Source organism: Gymnoscopelus microlampas, assembly GCF_963454915.1.
Source record: "Gymnoscopelus microlampas genome assembly, chromosome: 7".
NCBI classification, from domain to species: Eukaryota; Metazoa; Chordata; class Actinopteri; order Myctophiformes; family Myctophidae; genus Gymnoscopelus; species Gymnoscopelus microlampas.
In genome coordinates this window covers 42807970-42827427 of record NC_139944.1, presented here as the reverse complement: position 1 = coordinate 42827427, position 19458 = coordinate 42807970, and the positions used below count along the sequence as shown (strand labels likewise).

Sequence of the window (19458 nt, the reverse complement as noted above, 5' to 3'; positions counted from 1 at the left end):
GTGGTAGGACAACACGCACTTTAAAGTCGTGGTGTTAAGCCACCAGGACACAAGGAAGCTGTGGGGGGACATAGATTTTGCACGACAGACAGTGCAACTGTTCGCTATTGTGATGCGTGCCCTATGGGCAGAAGTGAAACGCATTTGGCAGTGCACTGTATAAAGGCCCCTGAACTTTCAATTCCAATTTACAGTTTACAGTTTACAGTTTAGGCATTTAGCAGACACTCTTAATCCAGAGCGACCTACAGTAAGCAAGGACACAAGATAATACATCATAATACTGTACATCATAATACACATAAATCAAATGCATAAAAATAGTGATCTAATAATAAAGTAATACATAAGTAAACCAATAATCTAATAATAACTAATACATACGTAAACCAAGAACCTATCATCGGCCTACATTGAAACTATACGCACTATAGGATGCCAGGTTAACAATGACCTGGCATCTGTCTATAACATGCTATCTAAATTACATTTTAGCCTTTGCATAATCCTGCAAGGTTGTCAAGGCTAGGGCAAGTGCTACGGGCTGAGGTGGAGTCTTCAGATTACGGCAGAAGATTGGGAGTGAGTCTGCAGTTCTAATTGCAATGTTTGGGAACCAGAAGGGAGAAGAGCTTGGGACGTGTGGAGCGTTGTCCCGGATGTTTTAACAAAGGTTCTGACAGCTTCCCTATGTTAGCTGATCTGAGAGAGCGGGAGGGGTCGTAGGGTTGGATCAGGCTTTGAAGATATGGGGGTGCCATACCTTTGGTTGCTTTGTAGGCCAACGTCAGTGTTTTGTACTCTGTGCGGGCAATGGAGGGAGCGGAGAAGGGGGGTGATATATGAAACTTTTGGCTGGTTGACTAAGACCAAGCGTGCTGCTGCATTCTGGATCATTTGGAGAGGCTTAAGTGCACATGCTGGGAGGCCAGTAAGGAAAGAGTTACAATAGTCAGGTTTTGATATGACTGATGCCTGGATAAGGAGCTGGGCTGACTCCTGGGTGAGGAAGGGTCTTCCAGAGGAGGCTTCCAGGTAGGATGGGACCAAATGCCCAAAGGGCACTTTTATCTATAGTTAATTGTAAATATGTGTCCGACCCAAGTCTTACGCAATTCAATCATTCATTCATGTATTAATTAATGTATTAATTCATTTATTTATGTTTTAAGCACTTACTTTTAAGCAGTTACAATGCTACAGCTTGCCTGTTTACCCTCACCCTTACCATTGATGATTGTCAACGAAGGCTCTTCTTCATGAAATGGACTCAACTGTTAGCTGTTTGTTTTTGATCATTACAGTAAACATTCCCGAAGACAAATTTAGTTTGACGTCCTCCATCATTCACTACATTCGGGTTTACATCTGAAAAGCATCTCTCGTTTCCGTACCTTTCCCAATTCCCATGAACACACTACGTCGTTGCCAGGATGTAGGGCGTTTCAGGAAGTAACACTCAGACACAGTAGTAGCCTCGTTTTTATATTTTTTTATATTTAGTTTCGTTTTTATTTATGTTTACACTACATTTTCACTATGAACAACATAGCCAGACCTGAATGACATCACTTATGAATATGCGCCCGAGCTTCGATCGGGTAGCCACCCTCTAGTCCAAAGACCAAAGTGTCACTGTGCATTTAAAGTTTCACACTGATCGGTCCAGCAGTGCCCGAGTTAGCAGCTATAGACAGATGGACAGAGAGACTCACAAGGGTGAAAACATAATCCCCGCCCTCGGCCGTTCTGGCCTGGCGGAGATAATAAACAGAAGAAATAAATGAAATGAAATTCAAATACATACAGAGTACAATTTGAGACACAAGACAGAAAACGAAAGAAGAACTGTTTCAGAGAAATAGGTACTGTGGCAAAGCTATAGCTTCGCCACAAGTGACTTGTGGTTATGACTGAGAGCACAGCCAGACAACACTCAACACGCTTAAATAATGTATGGCAGGAAACATGCTGCCGTTGCAACATACTTAAATGTAAATTGTGACCGACAGTAAAACCCAACACACTTGGCAGGCTTAAATGAGTGGTAGGACAACACACACTTTAAAGACAATTTAAACATTTTTTTGAAATTATTAAAGGACATTAGAATTAAAGAAGAAAAAAGTTAAGAAGGTAGCGGAAAACAGTACAAAAATAAATAACTAAGAGGTGTAGCTGACCTGCAGTTTCCGGGGAGTTTGTTCTAGGTATGTGGAGCATATAAACGGAATGCTGCTTCTCCAGATTTAATTCCGATTCTGGGGACAGAAAGCAGGGCTGTCCCAGACAATTTGAGAGGTCTGGAAGTTCAGAGATGTAATTTGGTCCTAAACCAATTAATTACATTCGTCTGATTGATTTTTTTAGGGAGACCTGGAAAGATAATATTAGTCAAGTCTACTGAAGATGAATGCATGGACAACATTTTCTAAGTCTTGCTGATACTGTGTGAGTCATTTAATCCTTGGTATTCTTAAAGTGATAGTAGGCTGACTAGGATTACAATATAGCACCAAATTATGCCACCAAAACATCATGCAAATCGGTACACATTATCTTTATAGTCAAGTGATCAAGACGGATCCATCATATTTTTCATATTCCATCCTAACTGGTGAATTCCGAACATCGCTGGGCCACAATAACCTACCTGACCTGGCGGAGACCTGTGCTTCGAGGAGCACTTTTTCTAGTTGTGTTATCCTTTTAGCGTTATTGTATAACTATTAACAGTTTGCAAAAAGTACAGAGGTACAAAGTATTCACTGCAATAAGCACAGAATAATTAGACCAGACAAAATACATAAATTATAGTCCCTTTCCTAAAGGGAATCCATTACATTGCTGGATAACAAATAGCCGGCTTAGGCAGTGGATAGGCATTCACACATCGGCCTCCTTAATGGATAAGTTCCATATCGGTCTGTTCCCACATTAAGATGAATGTTACAATGTCTAAAATATGTGAGTCTAGGCATTTGATTTGGAGATGATAGAATGTTTTTTGGATGAACGGAAAACATCAGTCTAATGCATACACAGGTGTCTACCACCTACTCCCCACAACCTAAAAGTGAAAAAAAGTGAAGCTCTTAAAAGAGAAGTAAAACAGCTGATATCCACAATGGGAAACAATCAAACAAAAGTATTGAGACAGCTACCAAGGTCCTGGGCTATAGAGAAAAGAAGAACAAGGAGTGGCTGACACCTAGCACACCACCTAAAACTCTCATAAATGGTGAGAATTGAGAATGTTTTGGGGTTGTGCAAGAGTATACAAGTGCACAGGGTAACAGGAAACTGATTACATTATCATGGTGCAACCAGAGAAGACAGACTTCATAAAGACAAATCTTTGGACACTCAACATAAAAAGTACTGTGGCGTGATGTCTCCTATAGGGCAAAGACAAACATAAGGTTATAGCCTAATTATACATTGCAATATGTATGCACAACCCTCCCAGTTACAATGCCAGTAACATCCAACGTAATTCTAAACAGATTACTGTAATTTCTCTATAATCTGCAAAGTAAAAAGAAAGTTGTTATTGATACCTTGTGTCAATTATGTTCCACTAATCAATCAAAAGTTACAATTTGAAATCAGTGAAGGGTTTTGTCCTACACTTTCATTTATGTGTCCTGTTCATGTCAATGTCAAGTCTGCAATTGCTTAGTTCTGGTCCATAGCCCAGTCCAGATCCCACTATGAACCTAGCTTCCCCTAATAACCCCTGCCGCAGCCTCAGTTCCTGGCCCTCAACTCATGCCTCAACTACCAGCACAATCTACTCCTTGCCTGCACCCAATCTTCTCTGTGCTCTGCACAATAGAAAAATTCCATTGACTCTGTAGAGGGCGCAGAGGAGTATCTACATTTTTTTTTCCATCTGGTGGATTTTTTTACATTTTGGTCAAAAAGTGTATTTTAGGCGTGAGGTGGGGGGCTCAGATTGTTCCCACTAATAGCCGAAAGCCTACTAAGGAAAGTAGGCTTTCAACTCCATAAAACCGTCTTTGTTTTGGTGAGTAGCTAGAGTGTATTTTTTATTTTTACTAAAGACGAGAGGCTGCGCAGCCTGGGGTGTTTTCATTGAGAAACGGGCAAAAATGGCCGGAACCGGAACAAGGGCTTGCAACCCTAGCGTCAACTTGACGTACATGTGTGGATGCACCCATTTCCGGGCCCCTCGCCCGGAGGGAGAATGTCATTTTGTGTGCAGCTTGTGGAAAAGTGGAGATATTTTACTAAACACATGTTTTCTGCCAGAACTTTCAAATGGATATGAAACTAAAGGACAATATCTGACTCCAAGTCTTAGGAATTCATTATTAGGCGAGTACACACACGCAGTGCGTGCGGAGAGCACTGCGTGTGCTCAGATAGCAGCAGCTCAGATAGCAGCAGCGGTCTCTCCACTGCTTTTTATAGATTTTTCTAATCACGGCATGGATGATTTAAGTGTTAAGTGTTGCTGTCCGCGGTGCCTGCGCGCAGTGACCCCCCCCCCCCCCACCCATAAAAAAAATAAGCAAATCTACTTCCTACTATAGCACCCCTAACGTAAAACGCCTTACCACAGCCCTGGTGTGAACCACTGCACAGGATGTTTTGACAACTCTCTGCTGTGTTGCATGTTTATTTTCTTACAAGTTCTTTTTTTCTCTTTCGTCTTTATTTTTTTTGCTGAAAACAGTTTCCAAGAAGTGTTATCAGATCAGAAGACACCTACTTTTAATCTTCCTGTTTGGTGTGTTCTTTTTTTTGGACTTGGTGGTTTCACTGTCCTTTTAAAATGTGCACTCTGCAGAATCGAGAGATAAATGCATTTACATTTGTAGGGCTGCAATAGAGCGGACAAGTGATTGCATGGCAAGACTAATATCACTGCAGGCTATTATTTTATTTTTAACCAGATTTGTCTGGTTTCCAGACTAGACAAGTGACACTTGTCTTTGGCTCTAAAGCTCCTACCTACACTTTACTATAGAGACTGTTTGATATCTTGTATGAAACAGTGTTTCCCAAACAATGGGTCGGGACCCATTTATGGCTTGCAAGTAACAATCTTTTTTTCTCTTACATTAAAGAATTACATCAAATCTTAAAGTTTTTCTCAAAATCAAAATCAAGATTTTTTATAAATTAAGAAAAAAAAAATCAAAGGATGTTGTTTTTAAATTCCATCATTTAAAAACAAACTTTTAACAATTAGTGAAAATATCTGATCTACAAGGTGTCGCATCGCGACGCGTTGTGAGCTTGTAGATCAGCTACACTGTATTTTCACTAGTTTTGGTCGCGGGGAGACATCAAATTTCTTTTCATGGTCGCATGATAAAAAGTTTGGGAAACACTGTTATAAAGCATTGGATCAGCATGAAATTAAATTGCTTGGTATTGACAAGTCTGCGTGTGTGCAAAAAATAAGCAGACGTAGTATAGGGCCCTGGGGGACCCCGGTCACTAGGGTTGCTAGAGTGGTTAATATTAGTGTTGTCGTTTGTTCCCTGTTGTTTCTGTTTCCTGGAAAACTTGTAAACCACAGGATGTGTTTTAAACTTTTTTTTTGACAGTCATGCATGTTTTTTTTTATTTCTTTCCAGATACTCTTAAGTTCAACGGAAAATGGTTTCCAAGAATCGACTCACAAGTTATCTTCTGATCTTCACACCTTGAGAACGGTGTTGGTCTACCTTTATGCGATACGACGCATTGTGAGCTTGTAGATCTGCTATTTTCAAAATCATTTTGTACATCTAATATACATTAGAAATGTAGTGGAGTCATACTTACAATATTTGTCTTTGAAATGTAGTGGAGTGAAAGTCATCTGTATCAAAAAATACGAATACTCAAGTAAAGTACAGTAGCTAAAGTAAATGTTGTTAGTTGAGTTGCAATAGAGCGCAGAAGTGACACTTCACTACAAAATGAGCGGTCATTAATGCAACCAGAAACACATAGAACGACCCCTAAATATATATAAATATACAGTATGTAATATACGTAACTCAAAGCAAAGATTTGAGTTGCAAATGTTCGCTTTAAAAAATATATATACATTCAAAGATTTGCACAAATTTTCAAGATTTCTCAAAAATAGCAGATCTACAAGCACACAGTGGCAAAAGACAGTGATTTATTGTATGATTTGAACACATGGGTAAAATGGCAAATGGTGCATTTATATAGCGCCTTTATCCAAAGCGCTTTACAATGTGCATTACATTCACCCGTTCATACACCGACGGCGGAGGAAACCATGCAAGGCACCATGCAACCTGCTCATCGGGAGCAATTAGGGGTTCTGTGTCTTGCTCAAGGACGCATCAGCACTATAACTCTGGGGGAGTCCGGGATCGAACTGGGAACCTTTTGTTTCTGAAGAGGCCGCTCTACCTCTATAACCTCAGGGTGGCCGGGCCCCTGGACATCAATTCCTAATAAATAAATAAAAACTATGCTCAACTTTTATCCTAACAGAAAAATTAAGGAAAACATGAACAAACGAAACAAAAACAAAAAGGCCACCCACCCCTATACTGTAACCCACGTTAACACAAAAGCCAAAACACTGACAGACACAACAGAGGTCTGGTGTGGTAGGAGGCTGGCTAGGAGGAGGACATCTTTATAGTCCAGCCTGGTCACAGGAGCCAATCACCAGCAGGATCCACCTTAGCCAACCACTCACATTCAGACATGGCTGTGTGCAGCAGGTATCAATGCAGTATGGTCCAAGTGTATTCTGTGTTTGGGTCTTATAAGTATACAGTCATTGCATTCATCACACATTACATGAATAAAATAAGAACATTATAATGAAAAGAGTTCTTCATAATAATTATGTTTTAATCAAAGATTTGCCATGGACATGGACAAGTCTTGCCATGAACAACATTTGCCCTTGTACGGACACATTTGATGACCCCTGAGAGCTTGTAGATAAGCTATTTTCGGTGAATGTTCCCCCCAGAATACGGATGCTAGGGTTCGGAGGAGGCGTCTACCTTTATATGTATTGACTAAATTCACACAGCGGCCATTTTGCTCATATTTGCGGGTGGCATTATTTCATTAACTTAAGGTAGGGTAAGTGATTTTCTTTGGTTAAAATAAGTGTTAAATAGCTCTATATTCTGATAGTACTCATTGCTATAGAGAGTGTTTGTTCAGTAAAAGGAGTCTCTTTGTCTCTCCAGCTCTTTATAAAACAGAAAATGCATTTTCGTTTCAGTTTCAGTTTCATTTCCAATTTTATCCAATCAGAATAGAGAACTCAATCAGGATATAGATTAAACAAGTGAAATTGGAAGTGATGACACTAAGAAATGATCAGGCAAAATTGGAACTGGAACACTATAAAAAATGAAGCTTAAAATGGGTACTTTCTCCTGATTGGCTGAGATTTTGACACCTACCGGAAAATGTGTTTTCTGTTTAAAAAAATATCACTTACCCTACCTTTAATGGCAAAATGGCCGCCGTGTGAATATGGTGAATAGACAACAGCCATGGGAGAAAGCTGCAGGGCCTTCGTGGAAGGGGTAGCCTGTAATAGTGCCGCTGTGAGTGCTGAGTTGGTTGTTATTTTTTGGTCTGCAAGTATTTATTCTTGAGCCATAATCTTGATGTGTTATTTATTTCGTTAAAGTACTACTTTTGCCTGGGCCTCACGTAATCCTGCACTGGACTGACGACGAAGAAAATAAATACCAAAAACTGCATCCAAACATTTTTGTTAAATGTTTGGAGGCTATTTTTGAAAAGCCAAAGTATAAAATAATGTTTAAAGTGGTTAAAATATAGCTAAAATGTAAAAGGACACAGATGCTTTCCCGGTTTTAATGGGTTAAGCAAAAAACAAGATCACACCACTGTTATTTGTATTTTTCAAATACGTATTTTATCATCCACCAATACCTGGTCTTTTATAGACATCATTTGAGCATTACATACTGTACCCATTACATTCATGTATCATGGGAAAGGTCCCATAACCTTTATGAACGGCAGTGAATGACTGTCTCCACTGCCTACGGCAGGAAATTATGCAAATTCTTGTTTCCAGCAATTATGGAAGTCATTCTAGTGCAAAAAATGTGTATCCCTTTTTTCCTACAATTAAATTATTTAGAAAGATTTAAAAAGAAAATCAAACCTTTTCAAAATAATTTCAGAAATACAAAATATCCCTAAAATGTCATTATAAAAAAAAAGAGAGACATTGTGAAAATAGCAGATCTACAAACTCACATGTGCAATATGGCAATTTTCACTATAGGGCTAAAGTGAATAATGAATTGTGTAAGTATTGGTCCAGGAGAGACACCAAATGTATATTTTCTGTCTTGAGCTGAAAAGGTTTGGGAACCACTGTTCTAGTGGAAAAGGCATTAATGTCTCCACTTCCTCTGACCATAATTACACATTTCTACAGAAAAACACTTCTTTCTGAGTCAGGCAGACTGGAAGATAAAAGATGCAATGCTTGAAGAGACTTCCTGTTCTAGGTGTATCTGACACCTAAAGCTTCCTGTCAGAAAGAAAAAGTAAGGCAGAGAGAGGACTGGAGGACTATGTAGAAACCAGAGGAAGGTTTTAGAGTTCTTGGGCTGAACGAAGCTGTGTAATACAACACAGAAATCAAACATATATAAAACAAAGACTTTTAGACCCCATGTAGACTTGTTTATCTGTTGGAGCTGCGTTTATTGTAGGAATAAGATATAGGTTTTGATTTGGTGGGCGACCTATCCCCTGTTGGAACCCACTTGGCGGGACACACCCTAAGATGGCAGGACTCTGCGGACTGAAGATCTTGCTTCTCCTGGCCGGGCTGACTGGCTTAGCTAACTGTGAGTACAAGGCAAGGCAATTGTATTTGTGTAGCACATTTCAACAACACGGCAATTCAATGTGCTTTACACAGAACCATCAAGCAAAGGAATCACAATTATGAAATGACATTAGGAAGCATAAAACAAAAGAGGTGAAAATAACAGATATTACATTGCAGAAGAGAAAGAAAAAGAAAAAAAGAAAAGTAACTCAATCAAAGGTGGCGGTAAACAGAAAGGTCTTTAGTTGTGTTTTAAAATAAATAAGAGTGGCGGCAGACTCGCAGTTTGTTCCAGATGTGTGGTGTATAAAAACTAAATGCTGCTTCCCCACGTTTATTTTTGCAGACCTTTCCACGTGACCTGAGAGATCAGGATGGTTCATCAAGATCAGAAATGTATTTTTGGCCCTAAACCATTCAAAGCTTTATAGACCGACGGTAGTATTTCAAAATCAATTCCTTGACACAAAGGGAGCCAGTGTAAAGATTTAAGAACTGGAGTGATATGCTCCACTTTCTTGGTATTGGTAAGGACTCGAGCAGCAGCGCTCTACAACTGCAGCTTGAATTCACGGATAGGTTTTTCTAGATCCTGCAGAGACATTGACTTTTTTAAATTGAATAAAATCCTGGCAGTGGCATTTCTACAACACGAGCTACTCCTGCAAACTTTGGAAGCCATTCTTAGCCAATCATTGGTAAATAATGTGTACCAATTTGTGTGAAGTTTGGACAGAATGTGTAGGAGTAGGCCTAATATAAAAAAAATTGTTGCAAGATCGTCCTCCTGGTGGCGCTATAACAGGCCGAGGGGAAAACTTTGGGGCAGAGGTTCTGCCCTGGCCTCCATGCCTTTGGCCTCGCAGAGACAAAAATAGACAGCTTATTGTGTAAAAAAATCATGTTTACCCATTACCCGAATGCCCCCCCCGCCCTAGTTAAAAATATTCCTTTAATTATTATCATTACAAACTAATAAAATAACCTGTGTTGTACAAAAACAACCAAAGTTGTCCTTTAAAAGTTTAACGAAAAGCTTTTTGTTTAAAGCAAACAATTTCACTTTTCACTCGCAATGTTCGGCCCTTACCCTACCTTTAAACGTAACAAACTGAAACCAAATATATTTTGTAGGCTCGGGGATAACTTTCAGTGCAAGACAGGACATTGTGGTTTGGGTTCATGCTATCACCATATATGGCGATTCAGGTCACTTCCCCACTACCTCAGAATTTCAGCTGAAAGTTTTCACTTGTAGCACCACTCTTCCCTCTGGCAACTAGCTGACAATTTCATCAACACTCACACAAATAAATAGGACTAAATAAATAAATAAAATCGGTTGCAGCCTCATTCATGACTTGATTCAAAGTATGTGTAAGTAATGACATGGTTCATATAGTGTTTCTCTTTTTCATTCTAGGTTCAGATGCAACTTCAACTGGTAAGTTACCAAAGCCTCATACACACGCACGCACGCACGCACGCACGCACACACAGTAAACCCACAGACACATCTTTATCTTGCTTTCCAATCGATAACAGCTGTTGTGAAATGACTCATGCTTCCACCTTCCTATTGATGTAGCTGGTGCTTGGCTGCAACATTTATGTGTTCTGAACTTTGTTTGTGATTTTGCAATGCAGATGTCATTGTATCAAGCCCCTTATAAAGCACCAGGCCAAATGCCATATCTTAGCTGCAAGCACCATTCCACCTTCCTCTTATCTACGTGCACTTCCCCAGCTGCTGCAATTCTGTACACTTTGCCTAGTGTCACAGTAGCATGATGGTTCTCTGACCACAAACTACATTTTGCCTGCCGTGGTGATTTTTGTGAAATACTTTGTGTTTATGTGTATCTGCAGTACTACTTTAGTGTTGCTATAATGAGTTCATGTTCAGGTCACCACCTCCGAATTTCAGCAGAAAATCTTCACTTAGCGTCACTCTTTCCTCTGGCAACTAGCTGACACTTTCTACTCACACACACACGCGCACGCACGCACGCACGCACGCACGCACGCACGCACGCACGCACGCACACACACACACACACACACACACACACACACACACACACACACACACACACACACACACACACACACACACACACACACACACACACACACACACACACACACACACACACACACACACACACACACACACACACACACAGAGACTTGTGTGCATGTGAACATAGATCCATGAGATGGAGAGATACACACTAGTCTATAGCTCTTGTTCAGCAACTCTGATGAGCTACATGTCTTGTCTGTGATTTTAGCCAGCCAATAACAGCCAATAACATATTTCTAGTTGTGGATTTGGGAAAATATGATTGTCTCTCATCAGTCCTCAACTTTTAGTAAATATTCAGACACACATTGAGCAGCCTTTTGTATGTTTAGACTCCATTTAATTACATTGCTAAGAATATGCTGTAATTGTCTTCTAATCTGTATTTTTTATATTTACTCTACATTACAGATCAACCAGTGTGTGAGTACCAGTTTCATTTTTGAATGTATTTTCCTAAATCCCTTGCAGTGATGACCATGTACAGTATGTGTACTTATGTTTCATAATGGTGGTATCTCCTGCCAGAACAGGAGCTTGTTCAGAATCTACACCAGCCAAAGGGTCTGATATTGAAAATACAAATAAATATGCTCTACAGACTAATAATTCTCACTGTTTATTTTTTGTGCAGGTTCATACACAGTTCTACCAGAGAAGTTTGGCTTTAGGATCACCATCAGCCATAACTACGCCATAAATCTGACTAAACCTCACTCTACCATCAATGTAACACTGACTGAAGCTGACTCTACCATCAGTCATAACTACACTCAAACTCTGAGTGGACCTGTCTCAAAAAATGTCCCATTCAATTCCAGTACAATATCCCATCATGTTTACCTGAAACCGTATACCCGCTATCGTCATAATGTGATTGGCAGCACAGCCAGACAATGTCAACTCAGTGGAAATAAAACTACATTGACAAGTAAAATTGGTATGTTGAAAAAGAAATACCATTCATATACACGTATATCTACAGTATATATCTGTATCTATATTTAGTATGCTATACATATACAGTATATAATGAAATATGTATTTATTGTCAAGAATATTCCGCCAACATTTTTGCATTTCAGAACAAAACGACATTGAACTAGTCCAATGCAATACCTCTGGACGTCTCTGCTATCGGAGTTATTGGGATATGAGCAGCGTATCAATCGGAAATGATACTCAGGACAAGCTCCAGTCATGCACAGGAGACAAGAATCATCAGAATGTTTTCTGTAGCAATAACACATTCAATTTAAATTACAGCAACATATGCTCAAATGTGTCTGTAAATCTTAGTTTTAGTACAAACTATACATTCAGCCTAACTCAATATATCACTCCAGGTAATGCTTCTCACAATTGTATGTGTGTGTGTGTGTGTGTGTGTGTGTGTGTGTGTGTGTGTGTGTGTGTGTGTGTGTGTGTGTGTGTGTGTGTGTGTGTGTGTGTGTGTGTGTGTGTGTGTGTGTGTGTGTGTGTGTGCTCTTTTAAAACATCTCCTGTCCAAATATAATCAGATGGGATAAAGTGCTCTTGCTCTAACATCTTTCAACAGATTTCTTAAATTCTCTTAAAAGTCAAATCAAACTGAAACCTCCTGATAGACTTCCTGCAGAAATACAATGGACAAATAAACCGCCAAAATGTAATAATGATACTTACGCCATTGAATCCACTTGTCAGGGTAAGTGAAAAAGACGTAGTCTTCTCATGTCCCATTGTGTAAAAAATGAAGTGACTGAATAAGTATTGTCCATGCAGTAATGATGACCCCAAAAGTGATCTCCCCAAATTCTAGTGTTATACATGCATAGGTGGATAATTTCTAACTGTATCATATGTCTTTTCCCCTCAGAACATAATAAATTGTCTGAGCTGAAGCCCTACACAAATTACAATTGTACTGTTACAATCAAGTACGACAATAGTACAATAGTTAAGACTGTTCCAGTTCCCAGAATCGATTGTGGTGAGTTGATCATTAAATAAGTAAAATGTCATTGTATGCTGTCTTACCGTGAAGTCCAATGAATGAACACCGAATGTCAGCTCAGCTTGACAGATGTGTTATATTCCATATGTCCAACAGAGGTTAACATCACAAGCCATGTGGTAAAAACAACCAGTCACTCCTTTGAGATCAGCTTCAAAGCCATCAGCAAGAAATGTCCAGACTTCAACTTCACGTCTCTCTTCTCATACAACTGTAATTACACAAAAGGAAAACACAATGACACCATGGAGCATGGTATGTTACATCTGTCTTAATTCATTTTCACTCCAATGATGTCCAACCCTTGCCAATGTTTTTGTCTTCGCCAGGCCGAAGGCATGGCTGAGATTATGTTTTGCACCCTGTCTGTCTGTCCGTCCGTCCTTCTGTCTGTGTTCAGATAATATTACTCCTACAAATTCTGTCCAAACATCACGCTAATTGGTACACATTATGCCATTGAATCCACTTGTGATCAAGAGGGATCAGTCCGATTTTTCATATTCCATCCTGATTGGTGAATTCCCAACGTTGCTGGCCCACAATAACCTACCTGACCTGGCGGCGACCTGTGCTCCAACGAGCACTTTTTCTAGTTCCAATATCAGACTGTTTCAGGTTTTTATGTTTCATGTAATTTAATCTCATATTACATTTTATACCAGAACATAAATGTGAGTGGCTGGATTTGAAGCCTAACACTCGTTATGGCTGGAAAGTAGAAGCCATCTACAAGAACATTGCAGTTGGGATAACAGAAGGGCAAACCCTCACAACTGAAGGTAAGTAATCCACTCTTCATTTATTTAGATATTGTCCTTACTTCTTTATTGAGAAACTTGTATGTGTACTTCTCAACAAGAGACTGAATGTTAATATTTATTAAGATAAGGTTTACACAGCTGGATGTCCAAATAGGTATTGTAGTACCATCATATAATACTTAAAAGTGTCTGTCTGTCTGTCTGTCTGAGCAGCTAAACTTGGACAATGCTGCACTGATGGGTGTAAAACTGCACACACTTTCAAATCAGCCTCATGGTGACACATTACCAGGCCACTCCACATTTTAGCCAATAACTCTTGAACCGTAGCTTGTACAATCAAAAATCATAATTATAATCAGTCAGCAGACCATGCAGACAGGTTTTAAATAATACATTATTATAAAACCTCGGTTTCAGGCATGACAAAAGCAGCCCCAGGAAAGAGACTTGTGTGCATGTGAACATAGATCCATGAGATGGAGAGATACACACTAGTCTATAGCTCTTGTTCAGCAACTCAGCAATGTCTTGTTTGTGATTTTAGCCAGCCAATAACAGCCAATAACATATTTCTAGTTGTGGATTTGGGAATATATGATTGTCTCTCATCAGTCCTCAACTTTTAGTAAATATTCAGACACACATTGAGCAGCCTTTTGTATGTTTAGACTCCATTTGCATTTAATTACATTGATAAGAATATGCTGTAATTGTGTTCTAATCTGTATTTTTTATCTTTACTCTACATTACAGATCAACCAGTGTGTGAGTACCAGTTTCATTTTTTAATGTATTGTCCTAAATCCCTTGCAGTGATGTCCATGTACAGTATGTGTACTTATGTTTCATAATGGTGGTATCTCCTGCCAGAACAGGAGCTTGTTCAGAATCTACACCAGCCAAAGGGTCTGATATTGAAAATACAAATAAATATGTTCTACAGACTAATAATTCTCACTGTTTATTTTTTGTGCAGGTTCATACACAGTTCAACCAGAGAAGTTTGGCTTTAGGATCATCACCATCAGCCATAACTACGCCATAAATCCGACTAAACCTCACTCTACCATCAATGTAACACTGACCGAAGCTGACTCTACCATCAGTCATAACTACACTGAAACTCTGAGTGGACCTGTCTCAAAAAATGTCACATTCAATTCCAGTACAATATCCCATCATGTTTACCTGAAACCGTATACCCGCTATCGTCATAATGTGATTGGCAGCACAGCCAGACAATGTCAACTCAGTGGAAATAAAACTACATTGACAAGTAAAATTGGTATGTTGAAAAAGAAATACCATTCATATACACGTATATCTACAGTATATATCTGTATCTATATTTAGTATGCTATACATATACAGTATATAATGAAATATGTATTTATTGTCAAGAATTTTCCGCCAACATTTTTGCATTTCAGAACAAAACGACATTGAACTATTCCAATGCAATACCTCTGGACGTCTCTGCTATCGGAGTGATTGGGATATGAGCAGCGTGTCAATCGGAAATGATACTCTGGACAAACTCCAGTCATGCACAGGAGACAAGAATCATCAGAATGTTTTCTGTAGCAATAACACATTCAATCTAAATTACAACGACATATGCTCAAATGTGTCTGTAAATATTAGTTTTAGTACAAACTATACATTCAGCCTAACTCAATATATCACTTCAGGTAATGTAATGCTTCTCACAATTGTGTGTGTGTGTGTGTGTGTGTGTGTGTGTGTGTGTGTGTGTGTGTGTGTGTGTGTGTGTGTGTGTGTGTGTGTGTGTGTGTGTGTGTGGGGGGGGGGGCTCTTTTAAAACATCTCCTGTCCAAATATAATCAGATAGGATAATGTGCTCTTGCTCTAACATTTTTCAACAGATTTCATAAATTCTCTTAAAAGTCAAATCACACTGAAACCTCCTGATAGATTTCCGGCAAAAATACAATGGACAAATAAACCGCCAAAATGTAATAATGATACTTACGCCATTAATGCCAATGAATCCACTTGTCAGGGTAAGTGAAAAAGACGTAGTCTTCTCATGTTCCATTGTGTAAAAGTTGAAGTGACTGAATAAGTATTGTCCATGCAGTAATGATGAGTGATGACCCCAAAAGCGATCTTCCCAAATTGTAGTGTTACACATGCATAGGTGGAGAATTTCTAACTGTGTCATATGTCCTTTCCCCTCAGGACATAATAAATCCAGGAAATTGTCTGAGCTGGAGCCCTACACAAATTACAATTGTACTGTCACAATCAAGTCGAACAACAGTACAATAGTTAAGACAGTTCCAGTTCCCAGCATCGATTGTAGTGAGTTGATCATTAGATAAGTAAAATGTCAATGTATGTTGTCTTACCGTGAAATCCAATGAATGAACACCGAATGTCAGCTCAGCTTGACAGATGTGTTATATTCCATATGTCCAACAGAGGTTAACATGACAAGCCAGGTGGTAAAAACAACCAGTCACTCCTTTGAGATCAGTTTCAAAGCCATCAGCAAGAAATGTCCAGACTTCACTCAGTCTCTCTTCTCATACAACTGTAATTACACAAAAGGAAAACACAATGAAACCATGGAGCATGGTATGTTACATCTGTCTTAATTAATTTTCACTCTAATGATGTCCAACCCTTGCCAATGTTTTTGTCTTCACCAGGCCGAAGGCATGGCTGAGATTATGTTTTGCACCCTGTCTGTCCGCCCGTCCTTCTGTCTGTGTACAGATAATATTACTCCTACAAATTCTGTCCAAACATCACGCAAATTGGTACACATTATGCCATTGAATCCACTTGTGATCAAGAGGGATCAGTCCGATTTTTCATATTCCATCCTGATTCGTGAATTCCCAACGTTGCTGGCCCACAATAACCTACCTGACCTGGCGGAGACCTGTGCTCCAAGGAGCACTTTTTCTAGTTCCAATATCAGACTGTTTCAGGTTTTTATGTTTCATGTCATTTCATATAACATTTTCTACCAGAACATAAATGTGAGTGGCTGGATTTGAAGCCTAACACTCGTTATGACTGGAAAGTAGAAGGCATCTACAAGAACATTACAGTTGGGATAACAGAAGGGCAAACCCTCACAGCTGAAGGACGTAAGTAAACCCACTATTTATTTATTTAGATATTGTCCTTACTTCTTTATTGAGAAACTTGTAGGCCTATGTGTACTGTACTTCTCAACAAGAGACTGAATGTTAATATTTATTAAGAGAAGGTTTACGCAGCTGTCCAAATAGGTATTGTAGTACCATCATATAATACTTAAAAGTGTTGTTAGCTCCGGCAGGCTGGAACGGCCAGGGCTGGGGATAATTTTTTCGTTCCTCGAGTCTGTGATTCTGTGATTCTGTCTGTCTGTCTGTCTTAGCAGCTAAACTTGGACAATACTGGACTGATGGGTGTAAAACTTAACACACGCTCAAATCAGCCTCATGGTGGCGCATTACCAGCCCACTCCACATTTTAGCCAATAACTTTTGAACCGTAGCTTGTATAATCAAAACATTATAATTATAATCCTCTAGATTCCTTTCAGCTCCCCATAAAGGCCATGCCCATTTCAAAATCTTCAAAATCTTCCGCCAGTTCATGTTTTTTCCAAAACACGCTTTTTTGCTCACAATGGAGAACATGGAGGCAGCTCCATAAAGAAGCAAATTTCCACTGTGTGTATGTGCTTTCACTTTCCAAATGTATTTGTTGTATGCAATAATGTGACATTTCTCACATGCAACATTTTAAGGCACAATTCTGACTTAAGTAAATTATTATACCACATGCTTAGTAGATATTTCTCTTTAAATGTGATCAGTAAGTCTAGCATAACTGCTGTTCTTATATATCTTTATGCCATGTCTTTATATAGACAATAACAAAGTCCTCACTGGATTCCTGGTGTTCTTCATCATCCTTACATCTGTTGCCATGCTCTTTTATGTCTACAAGATCTACTGTCGGAGGCGTTGGAATGCCCAGTAAGTATTCACATCTTTTCATTAACAAGTCTGACTCCCATGTTACTTGAGCTTTACCCTGATGGAATAGTGTTGAAATGATAGAATCCAGAACCACCACGTTGTATGTCAATACAATATATATATATTGTATTGACAGACAACGGGGGCTGATGCAGATGATTTGCTTAATGTGCAGCCAACATACAGTATAAGTGTATAGGTAACAGGAAGAGTGGGCACTAAGGAAGAGTGGGCACCTCAATGTAAAATTGGCTATATTATTTCCAAAATGTAAATAAATAAAATATTTGGAAAGTAAGTAATATAAAGTATACATGATTAGAACATGATTGAACATTTGTCAATTATTATTAATAATAATAATAATAAACTTTATTTGTATAGCACCTTTCATGACATGAAATGGAGCTTTACAGAAAAAAAGTACAAATACTTTAACAATAAAGCAAACAAGCAAGGTCTAATACTAAGGTCTAATATTTCTACAATTGCTACAAAACCTGTTTGTCCAATCATTTTGGGCATAAACAAAAAGTTGATGGGTACATTTTAGTCTGATAATGATGCATCGTGCATGTTCTAATCATGTATACTTTACATTACTCAAGACCATTTTTCAAATATTTTATTCTTTTACATTTTGGACAAAATAGTACATTTTACATCAAGGTGCTTCCTTAGTGCCCACTCTTCTTGTATCCAGTGTATGCAGGGTTTCTGCACATTTCTAAAGTCACAATTTAATGACTTGTAAGACCTTTTTTATACTAAGTTGGCCAGATTGTCAAATACTACGTAAGAAAGTGGCAAGCATTGTAAAAATAGCCGATCTACAAGCTCACAACGCCTCGCAGTGCTTGTTGTTCGGCTATTTTCACAATGTTTATCTGTGGAACCGAGTCAAACTAAATGTAATGCCTACAATTCCAAGTGCTTGTCAGGGGGGGGGGGGTCCCCAGTTCAAATATGATTATTTTGGGGGGTCGCAGCCTCAAAGGTTTGGGAAACCTTGCCTTACTATGTAGCACCGGATGTCTTCTCTAACCAAACTGTACTGTTTTCTCCACAGTGAGCTCGTACAACGCATGGAGCTGCATCAATACTTACTCATTCCGGGTGAAGATGAGGCTCTGTAGGTTAACACCCAAGACCCAACGACATACCAGCAGACCACAGTACAGCACATCCAGTGGTGGAAAAAGTACTCAATTGCTTTACTTAAGTAAAAGTATCAATACTGCAATGTAGAAAGAAATACTCCGTTACAAGTAAAAGTCAGGAATTCAAAATTTACTTGAGTGAAAGTACAAAAGTATTGGCATCAAAATGTACCAAAAGTAAAAGTACTCATTCCCATTTCAAGTTTTCAAATGTATACAAATCTTATAAATAGCAGCAGAAAATAGCAGATCTACAAGCTCACAATGCGTCGCGATGCGACGCATTGTGAGCTTGTAGATCGTCTATTTTCAAATGGCCGAAATGTATATAGGGCTGAAGTGGTTAATGTATGTTTTGGAATAATAATCAAAATCTACAAAGTAACTAGGAACTAAAGTTTTCAAATAAATGTAGTGGAGTAAAAGTACAATATTTGGATCCGAGATGTAGTGGAGTAGAAGTAAGTAAAGTATTGGAAATTGGAAATTCTCAAGTACAAATACCCCAAAATTGCACTTAAGTACAGTACTTAAGTAAATGTACTTAGTTACTTTCCACCACTGAGCACACATCAGACTGTAGGGTCAGAT

General features: G+C 38.9%; 1 protein-coding gene across 1 annotated transcript; it reads left to right on the top strand.

Annotated features, from left to right (window-relative positions):
* Nucleotides 1-12492: 12492 nt before the first annotated feature.
* Nucleotides 12493-19098, top strand: LOC311049273 (uncharacterized protein). Its single transcript, XM_084062797.1, has 13 exons — nucleotides 12493-12624; nucleotides 12796-12909; nucleotides 13030-13188; nucleotides 13599-13715; nucleotides 14454-14465; nucleotides 14677-14985; nucleotides 15131-15391; nucleotides 15587-15724; nucleotides 15903-16025; nucleotides 16146-16301; nucleotides 16703-16822; nucleotides 17596-17704; nucleotides 18777-19098. The coding sequence occupies exons 3-13, from the start codon at nucleotides 13179-13181 to the stop codon at nucleotides 18841-18843; spliced, it is 1422 nt and encodes a 473-aa protein (XP_083918923.1). The 5' UTR covers nucleotides 12493-12624; nucleotides 12796-12909; nucleotides 13030-13178; the 3' UTR covers nucleotides 18844-19098.
* The last annotated feature ends 360 nt before the right edge of the window (nucleotides 19099-19458 follow it).